Below are 17,272 nucleotides of genomic sequence, written 5' to 3'. Positions count from 1 at the left end.
AACTGTGGAGTGTGGACCCAACACAGTACTGTGTTTCGGCGATGCAAGTCGCCTGCATCAGGGGTCACTGAGATGTAATATTACGGTGAACAAGTCCTTTGTAATTACGAGGTTGAGGTGCCGGAACTTCTGAAAAAGTCGGGTGTTGAAAAACTGACCAAGCAAAAGTCACTGCTGTGCACTTCCTCCCCTTTTGTAGTGGCAATCTCACAAATGGTAGTCTTGTACGCTATAACTGCAGTTCATGGAATAGATGTAGGAGGGAGTGAAGTAAATGAAATATTTGTTTTGTTCATATCCAAGTTAAAAGCCCACTTTTTTTCAACTCCTAACTCTTACCATAAAATTACCTTTAACATCCTATCATCTCTGCAAATAACCCCAACCACTATATGTACTGCCTATCTGTCTGTCCAAATTGGATTGTAAGCTCTTCTGAGCAGGTACAGTCTGTTGTTAAATGTACAGCGCTGCATGCGCCTTTTCAGCGCAATAGAAATGATTAGTAGTAGCAGTAGTTCATGTGATGATGATTGAGTAAGAAGTCCTGTACTCGCTGTATATCTTCCTAGATGTTCATCTCCCATACAAAATGATAGACTGGATGCCCCTGAAGATATGAAGATCCTTTGTAGTGCAGTTTGACATAGAAATAAGAGGTCTCTGGTGCAGTAAGAGAGATGTGTTTTAGAGTGTGATGGTGGTATTTTTGTTTTTTTTTTGGGGGGGGGTTCAGTGTAAGAATTAACCGACAAATTTGTGCTTCTCTGTCTATTCAGTCAGTGGGTTAGGTTTTATGACTTCAAACAATGGAAATGAATAAACTTGTAGAATAAAAAGCAAATTAAAAAGCAAAAATTAAATTAACCCCATGAAACTTAGTATATCTATGGATGAAGGCTCAAGGCTAGAAATTATTATGATTTTTGATAGCTAGATGGTATCGATACTAGATTTTACGATGTGTTTGTTTTTTCTGTATTATTGAATTGTGTTTGATTTTTTAAAGTTGCTTAGTGGTAAGCAGAGTAATTATTTTTCTCTTTTAAATAAAAGATGATGATTACTCCCCCCAACCAGAGCTGGATGAAGAATATAAAAGGCATGAATGTTTAAGTGAATTGTGGAGGAGCAGTCTAGTTAAAGTAATAGGCAAAGAACTAATGAAACCAGGGTTCAAAACCTACTGTTCCTCCACATGAACTTGGGCAAGTCATTTCACCCTCCATTGCCTCATGTAACAAGTTTAGAGTTGGATCTATTAAAAAGTGTTACCACATGTTATCGTGTGTTGTTTGTTGCAGATTCCGTTTTATACAGTAAAACCTATTTATTAATTGATGCTTAACTGCATCAGCACACAATAGCATAGTAGTGCATTTTAGTAAATCCAGCCCTTAAATCATAAGCTCTCTAGAAGAGAAATACCTAATGCATCTGAATGTAACTTGTCTTGAGCTACCGATGAAAAAGCATGAGCTAAAGCCAGATATTAAAAAATGAAATAGCAGGGTGCTGTTTAAGTCTTCAGGCATTATTAAGAACTCACAAAAGTAAGAAGGGATGAATGAGTATACCAAAATGCAAATACAATACAGTGTGTTATGTACCATAATTTTATGCAAGGAATCTATGCGGTTTACAGTAAGATTTAGAGCAGTGTCTATCAAACTTTCTCGAGCTGGGGCATACTAAAGGTAGTGGCCATGGCTTGAGGCACCCAGAAGTGTGCGGACATCACGATGATGACATCACGCATGCACAGAGGCCCTCCAGACAGGCCCTGAAATGTCAGCAGGACTTGCCAGTAGGGAAGTGTAACAAATATCAACTGAGTACCACAGACCTCCCAAACTCCACCCTAGATCCACCCCCTTTACTAATTGTAATGCAATTTTTTCCATTCATTTTTCATATACACACAATATACACAGCAGATATAAATTCCCAAAACTCACGGCAGCCATTTTGATGACGGCTCTGCACAGGGCAGGAGCGTAGGACGATCGATCCTGCCGCCAGACTACCAGGTAAGGTCTGGGAAAGGTCCGGGATGCAGGAGGGAGGCGGGGGTGGGTCAGAGCCGGCCTTGAAAGTTATCCGCGATATTTCAATATTCGCAGGCTGACTCTGCCCCTAACTTCCGCGAATATTGAGGGTCTGCTGTAACAGGCATTTGGAAATGCAGATCTTCCATAAGATTTACAGAAAACACCTGTTGCTTCTGAGCAACAATGCCAAATAGAGTTAAATAAACCATGCATTGATTTTTTACTCTGGATTCCAATCTTGAAGACCATTGTACAGCAGAATATATCTGCTAGGATAATAGCAAGACTGCCTCATTAAACACGTTACACCTGACTGGTTGCCAGTCACATGGAGAATACAATTTAAGATTTTGACCTTGGTTTTTAAATCTGTTCTGGGGTGGGAGGATATTTTTTAATCTGAATAGGGTAAGGCTATTGGGATAGTCTATGTTTCTGTATTTTATTGAATAATCATTGGGTGGGGAGGTAGGGGGAGAAAATGGTTGGTTATGCATATTTGTAAGTTGAATGTGCTTTTATTAACTTATTATATAATATAGATGTATATATTGCACTTTTGAAGTTTAAAAAAATCAATAAAGAATTAAAAAAAAAAAATCAGTTTGCGACCTGTTACCAATGGTGATTATTTGCTGCAGACATATGTACCATGTTGCTGTTTAAGATCACAATCTAGGAACCTTCTGATTGTTCCACACTTATCTCGGTCACTAAAGTGGCTAATCAATCCCGAATGTTTCAAGTGGCTGAACCGATACTATGGAATTCAGTTCCAGATTCCATCCATCTTAACTCCTAACTTTTTAGTCTTTTGGAAAAGCCTGAAAGCATATTTTTTTTACGTGACTTTTTCAAACATGAATAATGTTTAAAACTGGTAGTTCACTGCCTTATTTGTCTTAAGTGCATGTTTTGAATTGTATGTTATATTCTGTTTTATTATGTACTGTTATGTTTGTTTTAACTATGTATTTACTACTGTTACCCGCATAGATGTTTGATACGCGGGCTATAAATGTTTTAGATAACTAAATTGTCTGATCCCTACTTTGAGTGTTGATCCAAGTTCATGCACTAAGAAGCTTCAAACCCTTTAAGTGTTAACCAATCATTAGAGGTTAGGCTGTTTCCTTTATGTCTCTCCACTAAGCCTCCAAACATTGCTGAAATCAAGGATGGACCAGAGTTACCAAGAACCAAGTGAAGAGATTTTTTTAAAATTAACAATCTTTTCGTTGTACATTTGCATTACTGTTCTTTGGTCTACATTTCTTTTCCCCTTTTCTGTTCATACCTTTTAATACCACTTCCTTGTTTTGGTCATGACCTCATTATTTGTGTTAAACAAAAAAGTACTATTACAAAATATAGAAATAAGAAACAGATTGTACAAGGAAGAGGAAATGCAAAGGTTTATTAATTTGGAGCTGCTTGGATGATTGCGATCTCATTGGTTAACATAACCCTTTGACTCGAACGTTGTTTGGAGCTCTTGTTTTTCATAACATTTCTCTCATTGTGTGTGTACAGTGAAGCTTTACAAAAAAAGAGGAAGCCCTAAACCTGCTATATTATCCTTGTAGTGAGCAATATTTCAAATGAATAAACGAAATGGAAATGCAACAGGTGGTCCATAAATTTGAATAGTTAGGCTTTTTCTACCTCAATGATGATGCATATAGCCTTTTCTTGTTGTCTGCGACTTGTATCAATCAAATTTAGGGCCCTACAGATATTGTCCCCCAACAGTCAACCTTGGACAAATCCTGTTTGGTCCCAGTGCACAAGTGTAGGACGTATAGTAAGTATCTAGTCTATTCACCAAGACTGTCACAAAAATATTCATATCAGTGTTGAGGAGTTCTGTTGGCTTGTAGCTAGAACAGAAAGTAGGGTTCTTAACTGGTTTGGGAAGGCCCACCACAGTAGCAATGCAACTCCATTCCCTATCATGTTACAAATGTGAGCAAGAAGATGGGACACCTCTGGTGCCACAATTGTGTAATTCTTATTAAGAAGCCCATCTTCTCCTGGAGATTTGCCCTCAGAGAGTGCTTTAATAATGCATTTAATTTCCTGTTGGCTAATAGGTACACTCAAAACATGAAAGTCTGACACTTAGCTTTTGTGAAGTCCTAGGTGTTTCACAATTGGGCCAGATTCTGTAACCGTCACCAATATCGGCGGCTACCTTAAAATTGACCACCAATTGTATGTCAGTCATGCATCGGCGCTGGTTTCAGAATCGTGCCTACGAGAAAGATACACGCCAGAAATGTAGGCCAAGGTTTTCCAGGCCTACATTTCTGGCACCTGTTTTTGCGTGAACACACCTATGTAGGCATTTTAGGCTGCCTAATGCCACTTCCAGCATTGGCCATGACTTCTTTGGTGTTCAGTGGTCTAAAGTCCCAAATAGATGTGATTCCAGTGCTAGGTGCTACAACCTCACCATTCTTCAGTTAACTTAGGTGATGGTAGGGCACCTACCAGTGCCTTAAGTTTAGATGCCAGTTTATAATTTCCCCCAAAGGGCCAGATTCTGAACCGGCGCTGATATCATCAGTTGCCTAAAAAGTAACCGCTGATCACTTGTCAATCGTGGATCAGCGCCGGTTTCAGAATCGTGCCTACAGGAATGATAGGCACCAGAAATGTAGGCCAGGATTTGGTTTAAACACCTGCTAGACATCTTCCAGTGAGTAATTTGACAGTCTTCTAAAAAGAGGACATGTCTGGGTTTTCCCAGACGTATGGCACAGTAACTTAATGCAGCTTACTGGCATGGTAACTGTGCAATATAAAATATTTTAAAATTTTTGTTGGCGTGGGTTTGTCAGGAAGGCAAAGTGTGGGCATTCCTGTGCTAATCAGATAGCATGGCTATAATGCCACACATAAGAGTAGCATTACTGGGTCAGACCAATGGTCCATCAAGCACAGTAGCCCGTTCTCACGGTGGCCATTCCAGGTCACTAGTACCTGGCCAAAACCCAAAGAGTAGCAACATTCCATGAAAAGGATCAAGGGTGCATTTACAACTTCAAGCCGTTCTTTCGCTATATTAAGGGGAAATGACCCGTGAAGGAAGCAGTGGGACCGTTGGATGACTATAGAATAAAGGAAGCGCTAAAGGAGGACAAAGCAATCGGTGAGAAACTGAACACATTTTTTGCATCTGTATTTACCGAAGAAGATTTACACAGCATACCGGAACCCATCAGGCTATATGCTGGAAGCAAAGATGGAAAGCTGACAGGATTAACGGTCAGTCTAGAGGAGGTGTGTAGGCAGATTGATAGGCTAAAGAGCGATAAATCCTCGGGACCGGATGGCATCCATCCGAGGGTCATCAAGGAACTGAAAGGGACCATAGCTTCAACTAATAGCCAATCTGTTGATCAAATCAGGAAAGATTCCGGAAGACTGGAAGGTGGCGAATGTTACGCCAATCTTCAAGAAAGGTTTGAGGGGAGATCCGGGAAACTACAGACCGGGGAGTTTGACCTCGGTACTGGGAAAGATGGTAGAGTTGCTGATAAAGGACCGCCCTTGATGGGCATGGGCTGATGAGGACCAGTCAGCACAATTTTAGCAAAGACAGATCGTGTTTGACGAACTTGCTGCACTTCTTTGAGGGAGTAAACAGACAGATAGACAAGGGCGATCCAGTTGACATTGTATATCTGGATTTTCAGAAGGCGTTTGACAAGGTTCCGCATGAATGACTACTTCGGAAAATTGCGAACCATGGAATCGAGGGTGAAATACGTGGATTTAAAACTGGCTGGAGCATAGGAAACAGAGAGTGGGGTAAATGGACAATACTCGGACTGGAAGAGTGTCACCAGTGGGATACTGCAGGGCTTGGTGCTTGGACCTGTGCTCTTCAACATCTTTATAAACGATCTGGACATTGGTACGACGAGTGAGGTGATTAAATTTGCGGACGATATGAAGTTATTCAGAGTAGTGAAGACATAGGGAGATTGTGAAGATCTGCAACGTGACATAATCAGGCTCGAGGAATTGTAATCAACATGGCAGATGAGGTTCAACGTGGATAAGTATAAATAATAATTTAATAATAATAATTTATTTCTTATATACCGCTATACCATAAGTTCAAAGCGGTTTACAACAAGATACATACAGTGAGAGTATGAGATGTAAGGAGAAAACAAAGATAGTTTCTGGGATACAAATTACAAATGGAAGAGAACCAAGTTGTTTTGAATCTAAAGGATGAATGTAGTCAAAGATTGAGGTACAAGAGAAAAACAATTTGGGTGGAATACAATTACAAATGGGAAGAGCATGAGTTAATCTAAAAGCAAGAGAGTTGGGGATTGAGATGAGGAAGCTGAGGGGGATTGGACAAGAATTGGGATTAGAATTTGTTAAATAGACGGGTCTTCAGTGATTTTCTGAAGTCAGCATATGAGGTGGCCTCGAGTATGGGTTTCACGAGCCATGTGTTCAGTTTGGCTGCCTGGAATGATAACATTCTGTCAAGGAACTTCTTGTAATGACATGATTTCAGGGATGGGTAACTAAAGAGATTTATTCTGCGAGAGCTCTTATTAGAGCTGTTGAGAATGAATTGAGAGGCGAGGTAAGTTGGTAGCATCCCAAAGACAGCTTTGTAGCTGATGCAGGCAAACTTGAAGGGTATTCTGGATTTCACCGGCAACCAGTGGAGAATCTGGAAGTAAGGGGTGACATGTTTCCATTTTTTTAAACCAAAGATAAGCCGGACTGCAGTGTTCTGAATTAATCTCAGCTTGTTAAGTTTCTTTTTATAAGCTCCTAGATATATAATGTTGCAGTAATCCAGCGTACTCAAGATGGATGTTTGAACTAGTAATCGAAAGGATGATTCATCGAAGAATTTTTTAATGGTGCGGAGCTTCCATAGGACTGATATACTTTTTTTGAACATTAGATCTGTATGCTTTTCCAGGGTTAGGTGTTTGTCAAGGGTAACTCCTAGTATTTTTATAGTTTGGTAGGTAACAATCTCATGTACGAATACAGGATGTCCGGGGCGGTACTTGGAGAGACCTCCCAAGAAAGAGACTTGGGAGTTATGATCGACAAGTCGATGAAGCCGTCCGCGCAATGTGCGGCGGCGGTGAAAAGGGCAAATAGAATGCTAGGAATGATAAAGAAGGGGATCACAAACAGATCGGAGAAGGTTATCATACCGCTGTACCGGGCCATGGTGCGCCCTCACCTGGAGTACTGCGTCCAGCACTGGTCGCCGTACATGAAGAAGGACATGGTACTACTCGAAAGGGTCCAGAGAAGAGTGACTAAGATGGTTAAGGGGCTGGAGGAGTTGCCGTACAGGGAAAGATTAGAGAAACTGGGCCTTTTCTCCCTCGAACAGAGGAGATTGAGAGGGGACATGTTCGAAACATTCAAGGTACTGGAGGGAATAGACTTAGTAGATAAGGACAGGTTGTTCACCCTCTCCAAGGTAGGGAGAACGAGAGGGCATTCTCTAAAATTGAAAGGGGATAGATTCTGTACAAATGTAATGAAGTTCTTCTTCACCCAGAGAGTGGTAGAAAACTGGAACACTCTTCCGGAGTCTGTCATAGGGGAAACACCCTCCAGGGATTCAAGACAAAGTTGGAGAAGTTCCTGCTAAACTGGAATGTACGCAGGTGAGGCTGGACTCATTTAGAACACTGGTCTTTGACCAAAGGGCCACCATGTGAGTGGACTACTGGACACGATGGACCACTTGTCTGACCCAGCAGCAGCAATTCTTATGTTCCGATTGCTATTGTTTAACCCTTGACTCCCAGAAATGGGTAGAAAAAAACCCACATTTCTGTGCAGCCAATATCTAACTCATGATAGCTGGGAAGAGCCAAAGTATGAGTCACATATAGCAGTGTTTCTCAACTCGATCCTGCCAGTCAAGTTTTCAGGATATTCACAATGAATATGCATAAACTTGATTCGCATACATTGTCTCCATTATATGCAAATTTATTTTATGCATATTCATTATGGATATCCGGAAAACCTGACTTGCAAAGGGAGTACTGACATATAGCCAAAGTAATCTATTTTTTAAAAAGAAATCAAATTTAATAAACGGAGGAACGGTCGCACTTTGAGGTGCCTTTTTATCACTTTCTTTTCCTTGGTGTTTAGAAAGGCGTTGCTGTTTTGATAGCTACCTCAGATTTTTGATAGAGATAAAAAGCTATTTCCTGTATTTATAGAATTATATTTCTCGCCAGCAAATATTATCTATAAGCAAATTAACTCCTTTATGAACTCAGGAAGTGGTTGTGAGGATTCTGCCTTGGAGGTTTACTGAAAGCCTACTTTTACATGCATGAGGTTTGGTAGTGTGGATTGGGGGGGGGGGTGTCCAGCTTGAACAGGAGTGCAAAACCAGCTACCCACTTGACAAGATCAGGGCCAGTACAAGGATATTGTGCAACCTAGGTGAATTTTGAGCCGTACAACCTCTCCCCCCCTGAAATTTTAATAATTTAAATTCGACAATCGTGATCATCCCAACAACACCCCACTCACAACAGTCTTGTAAAATGCTTCATTACTTCTCAAATATTTAAATATTAAACTTTGCTTTGTATGAATAGGTGTGTTGTTGCAGGAGAGGGTTTCCTCCAAACACTTGAAATGCTGAACAGCAGAGCTTTAACCCTGCAAAAGAGCAGCTAGACACATTGGAAACAATTAGTCCTGTGTCAAACTGGAACTTTGTGACAAGTTGCCAGAGATTGTAATGATGGAGGAAAACCCAGGCCATCTTTCCTATTACTGATGGGTTATATTTTTGTTCTTTTTATTTTGCCATTTGGCTTTACTACCTGTCCTGGAAAGTGCTGCAGCCACACACAGCTGAGATATTAGCAGTGAATGACTAAGTCTCGGGTGGGGGCTCTGATCTAGCTGACTCATCCCTGTCTCTGCATCCATTTGGGAACACCTTTACCCCCTCTTCTATTAAACTGTGCTAGCAGATTTTAGCACAGAGAGCCACGCCGAATGGCCTGCGCTGCTCCCGATTCTCATAGGAACTCTATGAGCGTCGGGAGCAGCACGGGCCATTCGGCGCAGTTTAATAGAAGAGGCCCTTTCGGCGCAGTTTAATAGAAGAGGCCCTTGGGTTTTGGAAAAAATTGCAGTGAGCCTTTATGTTGGGGTTAGACAAGGAATCATGGGAAAAATTTTATTCTAAGAAACAGCTCTGTGGAAATCATCATCATTATTTGTGTGAGAGCTAGATTTTTTCCCCCCTTGTTACAGAAATACGTATCAGCCTCTTTTATCTTTGAGGCAAACTGTTGCATCATGAGATTGTAATTTTTTATTTCACTCCCTTTTTTTTTTTTTTTCCAGGGAACAAGTACCTGTAAAAGTACTGGTAAGTATCATTGCTTTATTTTACTTTTTAATGGGGATAATATTTGCAAGTTGCTTTGTTTTGCACACACCAGGACAGGCACAAACCTCATAATATCATGAAAAAAAGGCAGTTAATAAATCCCAATAAATAAAAATGTTGTGTATGATCTCGGTCTCTCAAATCCACTGCTAGTGTCATTTTTAGTATGTCCATTCTGCTCCAGAAGGAAACTCTGGCATATATACAGGCAACGCGTAGTCAAACTGGAAGTCCTAGTGATCAGGCTTTCGGTGCTGTATGGTACTATCAACATAGAATTTGCTGTATAGATAGTTGTTATTAACTCTCAGATGCAATAGACCCATTGTCTGGAAATCACTTGCTGACCCTTTTATGTATATTTAAACCAGAGCCATGACCACAGGTGAACATAGGCTGGCCTAGGCCCATTTACTTTTGCCTTGGGCTCACCCAGCAGCTGGAAACACCTTTCTGTAGTTGGCTGGGATCCTCTGTCCCTGCCAGCTGTAGAAATCAGGAGCCCTTCAGGTTCACATAAAGCAAAGCTGTCAGTGGCACAAAGTGTCTCCACTTTTGACGGCACTATGATCATGCTCAGCTCATGTATGAGACCTGTGCATGCTCAGTGAGTTGAGATCAGTGGCGGCAGTTTGAGCTGATTACAGCCACACTTTAGGGTAAACTGGGTAGTGCCCCGGATTCTATGGTTGGCAAGGCTTGGCTATTCCCACCATCTTGAGCTTATAGAGGTTGTGCGACTCACAAATGGAAGATTAGATTAGATAAAGTAATTTTAATTTAGATTAAGGGGGTAGGAGGAAAGAGAAAAAAGGCACAGAGGGATGATTCCCCCCTAACAAAAAAAATGTTCTGCCTAAACTACAGATATAAACAGATTAACACTGCTTCTAAATTGTTACACTTAAACCTGTTTCACGTTTCTTGAAATAGATTAACTGCTGCCACTTGGTGGCAGAGAGAGATTAACAAAAGGATCAGCTGGAGCTGAATAATACCCTGAACCTCCAGAATTTGAAATACACAATGTAGCTTTCCAAATGCAGGTCTGGTTCTTGAGGCAATAGATTGCAAAGTGTGCAAGATAATCTCGTCCCACCTTTCTAGAACCATTGAGAAAGAACATGAAAGATTTAGAATCAGCAAGTGATTATTTAAAAAAAAAAATAGAAAAAAATTTTCCACCCCCATACCTCCAGTTTCCCTTTTATGTGTTCTTTCTCTAAAAGGGTCATAGACACACAGACCCTCTAGAATAAAAAAGACATGTCTTAGAATTAGGAGTTCTCTTTCTAGATGTTTAAGTTGTAAATCTGTTTGTTTATTTTCTAGCTCAGTGTCTCGCAAACAGGCAGCCGAGGCTCAAGGGCACCTGGAATTGTGTGGATGTTGCTGCGATGACATAATTCGCATGTGTGACATCATCACATCAACATCTGCACATGTGCGGAGGTTCTCCAAAAGGGGCCCGGAGCCGCAAGTAGGAGGTGCGGGAAAAGAAGAGGCGGAGAGGTGCTGGCGGTGGCTGAGAAACGAACATCCTGTAGGCAATGAGCTGGCCTTCGCATCTCTCCTCCTCCCCAGTATCTCACGGCACACCTGAAATCTCGTACGGCACTCTAGTGTGCCACGGCACACAGTTTGCGATGCACTGTTATCCCAGGACAAGTAGGCAGGTATTCTCACATATGGGTGACGTCATTGACGGAGCCCGGATGCGGACGCCTCACAAGCAGACTTGCTTGAAGAAACTTGAAGTTTCAAATCGCCCGCACCGTGCATGCGCGAGTGCCTTCCCACCCAGCGCAGGCCACTTGGCCATAGCCCGAGGGCTTCGATTTTGCGGTGGCTATTTTTCCTTCTATGTCCCAGTCTGCTACGGGCTTCAAGAGGTATAGCAAGTGTCAGCGCGCGATCTCTCTTACGGACCTTCACGGACGCTGCCTCAAGTGCCTTGGGCCAAAACATCATCCTAGGTTGTGCCTGCCTTGCCAAACACTTCAGCCTCGTGCTTTCAAGCGTCGTTGCATTTTGGTGGACAAGCTCTTCGAGATGGAGTCTCCTACTGATCCCTCGACTTAGAAGGCGTCTTCGGCCTCGACTTCCACCAAGGCTCCTTCTGCCCCTACTGCTTCCACCTCGAGCCTCATCAGACCTTCGTCAGCTCTTGCTTCGACGTCATCTGCTGTATCTTCCCCTGTTTCCTCAGGTCAGAGAGCTCAGCAGTCGGTTCCACTGGTGGTGATTAAAGTATAAGACTCCCAAGTCGAAGCACACTCACACTACCTCGAAGGAACCTCCAGCCAAGAGCCAAGAGATAGCTAGATAGAAAGAGATAGATTGATAGAGCAGAGAGCAGGCTTTTATACCTTGGAATCTTATTCTGAATAAAGAAATTATTGTATCTCCCAGTATCTTTCTGTTTAGAATTTGTAAACTGTTTGAAACAATGGTTAATTTAATTGCTAAGGAGGGTGTGATACTTGCAAGCATGGAAGATGGGATTAAGTCTCTGGCTTGATCTGTGCACTTGGACCCATTGTCCTAAGCACCCTCTTAATCAGACATTAACACTTTTTAGCTAGTCATGATTCAATCAGGGCAACTTAAAACATATCAGGGATACTTAAAACAGTTTCCCTGTCCTCAGGGTCTGTCTGCATTCCCATGCCAGAGTCAGATTGATATAATTGTCCCATAGGCCTCGCTGACATAAGTAATGCCAACTAAAAATGCTGAATGGTAGCGATAGCTAGGCTGACACTGATCATCACAGAAACACACAAGAATATATGAAACATAAATTAATTTATTTTAGTATTTTATATACCGCTTATAGACTAAGCAGTTTACTTTCAGGTACACAAGCATTTTCCCTATCTGTCCCAGTGGGCTCACAGTCTGTCTAATGTACCTGGGGCAGTGCAGGACTAAGTCACAAGGAGCTGCGCGGGGTTTGAACCCACAACTAGAGAATGACACGGTGGCGGTTACCCGCGGCTAGCTGCGTTTAGCCATGGGTAACCCGCCAAAATGGGGAAGAAAAAATAGTGGCCTCTGCGGGACGTGGACAAGGCCATTCACCGCCCCGTGGAGTGGTGAATGGACTTGTCCCCGCAGTGAGGCAATCAAGATCGTGCGGTCCCCGCCATCTCCCTTCATCCACCTCACCTTTGACCCGCCGGTTGAATTTCTGCCGGTCCGCGCGAAGAAAAAAAAAAAAGCCTCTCCTTTTCTCCTGCTCCTACCGCCATGCTACAGCTACTAAAGCTGACAGGAAGTCTATCCGATGTCAATTCTGACATCGGAGAGGACGTTCTGGGCCAGCCAATCGCTGCCTGGCTGGCCCAGAACGTCCTCTCCGACTTCAGAATTGAGTCGGAAAGAAGACTTCCGGCTTTAGCAGCTGCAGCATGGCGGTAAGAGAAGGGGAAAAGGACGGAGGTTTTTTTTTTTTTTTTTTTGAGCGGCAGGGAGGCAGCAGGTTGGCTTTGGCTAGGGAGGGAGAAAGGTAGACAGGCACAGGCAGGCAGGCAGGCAGGCTTCGGGGGTGGGGGTGGGACAAAGTGTGGAAGGCAGTGAGAGGGACATAGGAAGGAGGCACTAGGGGCACTAAAGACAGGAAGGGGAACTAAGGACATGGGAAGGAGGCACTGGGGGCACTAAAGACAGGAAGGGGCACTAAGGACTTGGGAAGGAGGCACTGGGGGCACTAAAGACATGGGAAGGAAGCACTGGGGGCACTAAAGACAGGAAGGGGCACTTAGGTACATGGGAAGGAGGCACTGGGGGCAGTAAAGACATGGGAAGGAGGCACTGGGGGCACTAAAGACAGGAAGGGGCACTAAGGACATGGGAAGGAAGCACTGGGGCACTAAAGACATGGGAAGGAGGCACTGGGGGCACTAAAGACAGGAAGGGGCACTAAGGACATGGGAAGGAGGCACTGGGGGCACTAAAGACAGGAAGGGGCACTAAGGACATGGGAAGGAAGCACTGGGGCACTAAAGACATGGGAAGGAGGCACTGGGGGCACTAAAGACAGGAAGGGGCACTAAGGACATGGGAAGGAAGCACTGGGGCACTAAAGACATGGGAAGGAGGCACTGGGGGCACTAAAGACAGGAAGGGGCACTAAGGACATGGGAAGGAAGCACTGGGGCACTAAAGACATGGGAAGGAGGCACTGGGGGCACTAAAGACAGGAAGGGGCACTAAGGACATGGGAAGGAAAGAGGGAGGGAATAGAAAGGGACAATTCTTGGGCCTGAGTGCAGAAAGAAAGAAATGAAAGAAAGGATACACAGACAGAAGGAAACGCAACCAGAGACTCATGAAATCAATCACCAGTCAGCAAAGGTAGGAAAATGATTTTATTTTCAATTTAGTGATCAAAATGTTTTGAGAATTTATATCTGCTGTCTATATTTGTCTATTTTTCTATAGTTACTGAGGTGACTGAGCTTGCGGATGTGGGGCAGAAACAGGGTTTTAAAATTTTAGTCCTAGTAGTTTGCCGGTCCACAAAATAATTCTTTTATTTCTGCCAGTCCACGGGTGTAAATAGGTTGAAAACCACTGATGTAGAATATGCCGGCTTTCTTTTTCGCCAAGCCGCGCTCGCATTGATCAATCTTCTCCTCTCTTGTAACTTCCTGTTTCCGGTTGCGTCAGAGGAGAATATTGAACAAATGAGCACCCGCAAATGCGGCTGGGCGAAAAAGAAAGCCGGCATACTCTACATCTAAGGTGAGATGGAGGGAGGGAGATGGCGGAACACTGCAGTCGGTCGGGTGTCTGCTGTTTTTGTATCACTGCCTGCCTGCGCTCACGTTCCAGATCCTCCTGCATTTTTAGTGTGCACAATTGACCTGATTCGAGCTATAGGTGAACATGGGGGACACGTCATTGAAAGGGAGGACAAGTTAATTGATTTATTTTATGTTCGGTTTTTACTACAGGGCAGAGGCACTGAAACAGATTCTCAGTGCAGTAGTAGTAGTAGTGGCGGTAGAACTCTCTTCTGTCTTCATGGTGTTTCGCAGTACTGAGGCTTATATGGATGCTGCGGGGACGGTGACGGGGCGGTGAATGGGATGGCAGTGGCGGTGACGGGGCGGTGAAAGGGATGGCGGTGACGGGGCGGTGAAGGGAACAGCGGTGATGGGGCGGTGCAGAGGATGGTGGGCCGGGGACGGTGCAGTGACGGGGACAGATTTTTTTCCACAACCTCAGGGTGCTGAGGCTTTAGCTCTAACCACTATGCCGCATTCTCTTCCGAACAACTGAAATGTGGACTCCAGAGATTAGACTTCATAAATAACACTTGGGGGAGTGTGTGGTGCAGTGGTTGAAGCTACAGCCTCAGCACCCTGGGGTTGTGGGTTCAAACCCCGCTCTGCTCCTTGTGACTCTGGGCAAGTCACTCAGTGACTTGCCCAGATAGATTGTGAGTCCACTGGGACAGATAGGGAAAATGCTTTGAGTGCCTGATTGTAAAATCGCTTAGATAATCTTGAAAGGTGATATATAAAAACCTAATAAAACTTGAAACCTTTGGTTTGTCCCAGTATGGCAACTCTTATGTTTTTATGATCAGATGTGTTAGAAGCTAATGTGAGGAGGGAATGTAATAATGCCAATGAAGTTTTCTAGGAAGGGATCCTGACCAAGTATAAAGTGAGAATGGGCGCCATTGATGCTCTAGAATAATGAACATAAGAACATAAGAAGTTGCCTCCGCTGAGGCAGACCAGAGGTCCATCTCGCCCAGCGGTCCGCTCCCGCGGTGGCCCATCAGGCCCATTGCCTGAGCAGTGATCCCTGACTATTTCTATAACCTACTTCTACTCCTATCCCTATAACCTACCTCTACTCCTATCTGTATCCCTCAATCCCTTTGTCCTCTAGGAACCTATCCAAACCTTCTTTGAAGCCCTGTAACGTGCTCCTGCTTACCACAGCCTCCAGAAGCGCGTTCCATGTATCCACCACCCTCTGGGTGAAAAAGAACTTCCTAGCGTTTGTTCTAAACCTGTCTCAAACTTGTGGCCTGGGACCACGTGCGGCCCACCAGGTACTGTTTTGAGGTCCTCGATGTGTTTATCATAATCACAAAAGTAAAATAAGTTTCTTGATCATATGTCTCTTTAGCTATAAATTACAATATTATTATTAAGACTTAGCCAAAAGGAAAGATTTATAAACTATAGTTTTACCTCATGCAAAATGTCATTTCTTTAATAAATCAAAAATAACAAAAGACCTTAGATATACATATACTTTGTCCCGTTTAAGACCTCAGCGGTGCTAACTGTGAGAAATTTTCATTCACAGATTACAAGCACAAAGATCTTCATCGGTCATAATTTTTCATAGTTTTTTCTATATAAATAAATTTTTTGAAAAAATACTCATCTCTTTGTTAGAGAAGCATAGCAGGGGTTCTTCACCAACATAGGCTATGTTTCGCCCAGGGGGCTTTATCAAGGTATTTCCCCTGACAAAAGAAGAGAGAGTTTTACTATATATCACTTCAACTATTATTCATTCTACAGAACTAACTTATATAAGCATAACTTAAAGCTTATATCGGTAGTCTGACATAATTTAGAAAACATTCAAAAGTATTTAGAGCCCGTACCTTTAGTATGCCTGTTCCATGAGTGCTGCCGAAAAAGTTTTTTAGAGCAGAGACATGGCGGCGGCGTTCTTTTAACAAAACTGTCAACGTAATGACCTCATACAGACGTACCCTATCAGAATCACGAAACGAGCATGGAGACATTTAAACCAGTGTCATCCACTCCACTTCAGCATTCAGCCCGTTCGGTTTAACCGTATTAAGTAAAAAAATCATCTTTTGTTCCATAAAGTTTAGACGTTCTACATAATTTCCACCCTCCCACCCTATCTCCATGCAATCAATTATTCTCCATTTTAGATCACTAATTTTATGCCTCATAGTCTGCCAATGCTGAACTAATGGCGCTTCTACACTTCCAGTATTAATTTTAGACTTGTGCTCTGTTAATCTAACCATAATTCTTCTATTAGTTCTCCCTATATATATCAAATGACATGGGCATTGTATTGCATAGATAACATGCATACTATTGCATGAAGTGTTCATCCTTAATTTAAAGACTTTCTTAGTACCTGGATGGATCCATTCTGGGCCCACCATTGCTTGAGAGCACCACTGACATTGTCCACATATTTCCTGTGTATAAACTTGCTCAATAGGAATAGCTTCATATTTTTCCTCAAACTTTTGAAAAGCCAAAAATTCACCGATAGTCCGCCCTCTCTTAAAAGAAGCTGTCGGGAGTTGTTGAAAACATGGATGAAGTTTCAATATTGACCAATGAGATTTTATACTTTGAAAAAACGTATTGCTTAAATCATTATAGGGAAGCACACAGATCAGATTTTCTTCTATTTCATTATTTTTATTTTCCTGAATCAGCAAAGATCTTTGTGCATATTTCGCTCGAAGATACGCTTTCCTAATAGATTTTTTAGGATAATATCTGTCACAAAATCTCTGGGTCAGAATTTTAGACTGTTTCTCAAATTCTTCTCGATCTGAGCATATACGTTTTATCCGTAGGAACTGGCTAACCGGTATATTATATTTCAAAAAATATGGATGGTAACTCAAAAAGTGCAAAAAATTATTTCGTTCAACTTCTTTCCTATAGAGAGTAGTTTTCACAACTTGATCTTTAATTATCATTATATCCAGGTAAGCAATCTTGTAAGGATGAGATGTCATAGT

The 17,272-nt window shown here is 42.6% G+C and overlaps 1 protein-coding gene across 1 annotated transcript in view; it reads left to right on the top strand.

Annotated features, from left to right (window-relative positions):
* Window positions 1–17,272, top strand: part of LOC117352352 (receptor-type tyrosine-protein phosphatase beta-like) — a 450,002-nt gene that overhangs the window by 90,466 nt on the left and 342,264 nt on the right. Inside the window, exon 2 of the mRNA XM_033928784.1 lies at window positions 9,447–9,471. Coding sequence (XP_033784675.1) covers window positions 9,447–9,471 — 25 coding nt within the window. The remainder of the gene's footprint in view (window positions 1–9,446; window positions 9,472–17,272) is intronic.

This window comes from Geotrypetes seraphini, chromosome 19 (genome assembly GCF_902459505.1).
Source record: "Geotrypetes seraphini chromosome 19, aGeoSer1.1, whole genome shotgun sequence".
NCBI lineage: Eukaryota > Metazoa > Chordata > Amphibia > Gymnophiona > Dermophiidae > Geotrypetes > Geotrypetes seraphini.
Note: the sequence above shows the minus strand (reverse complement) of the source record. Positions and strands in the feature narration are given on the sequence as shown.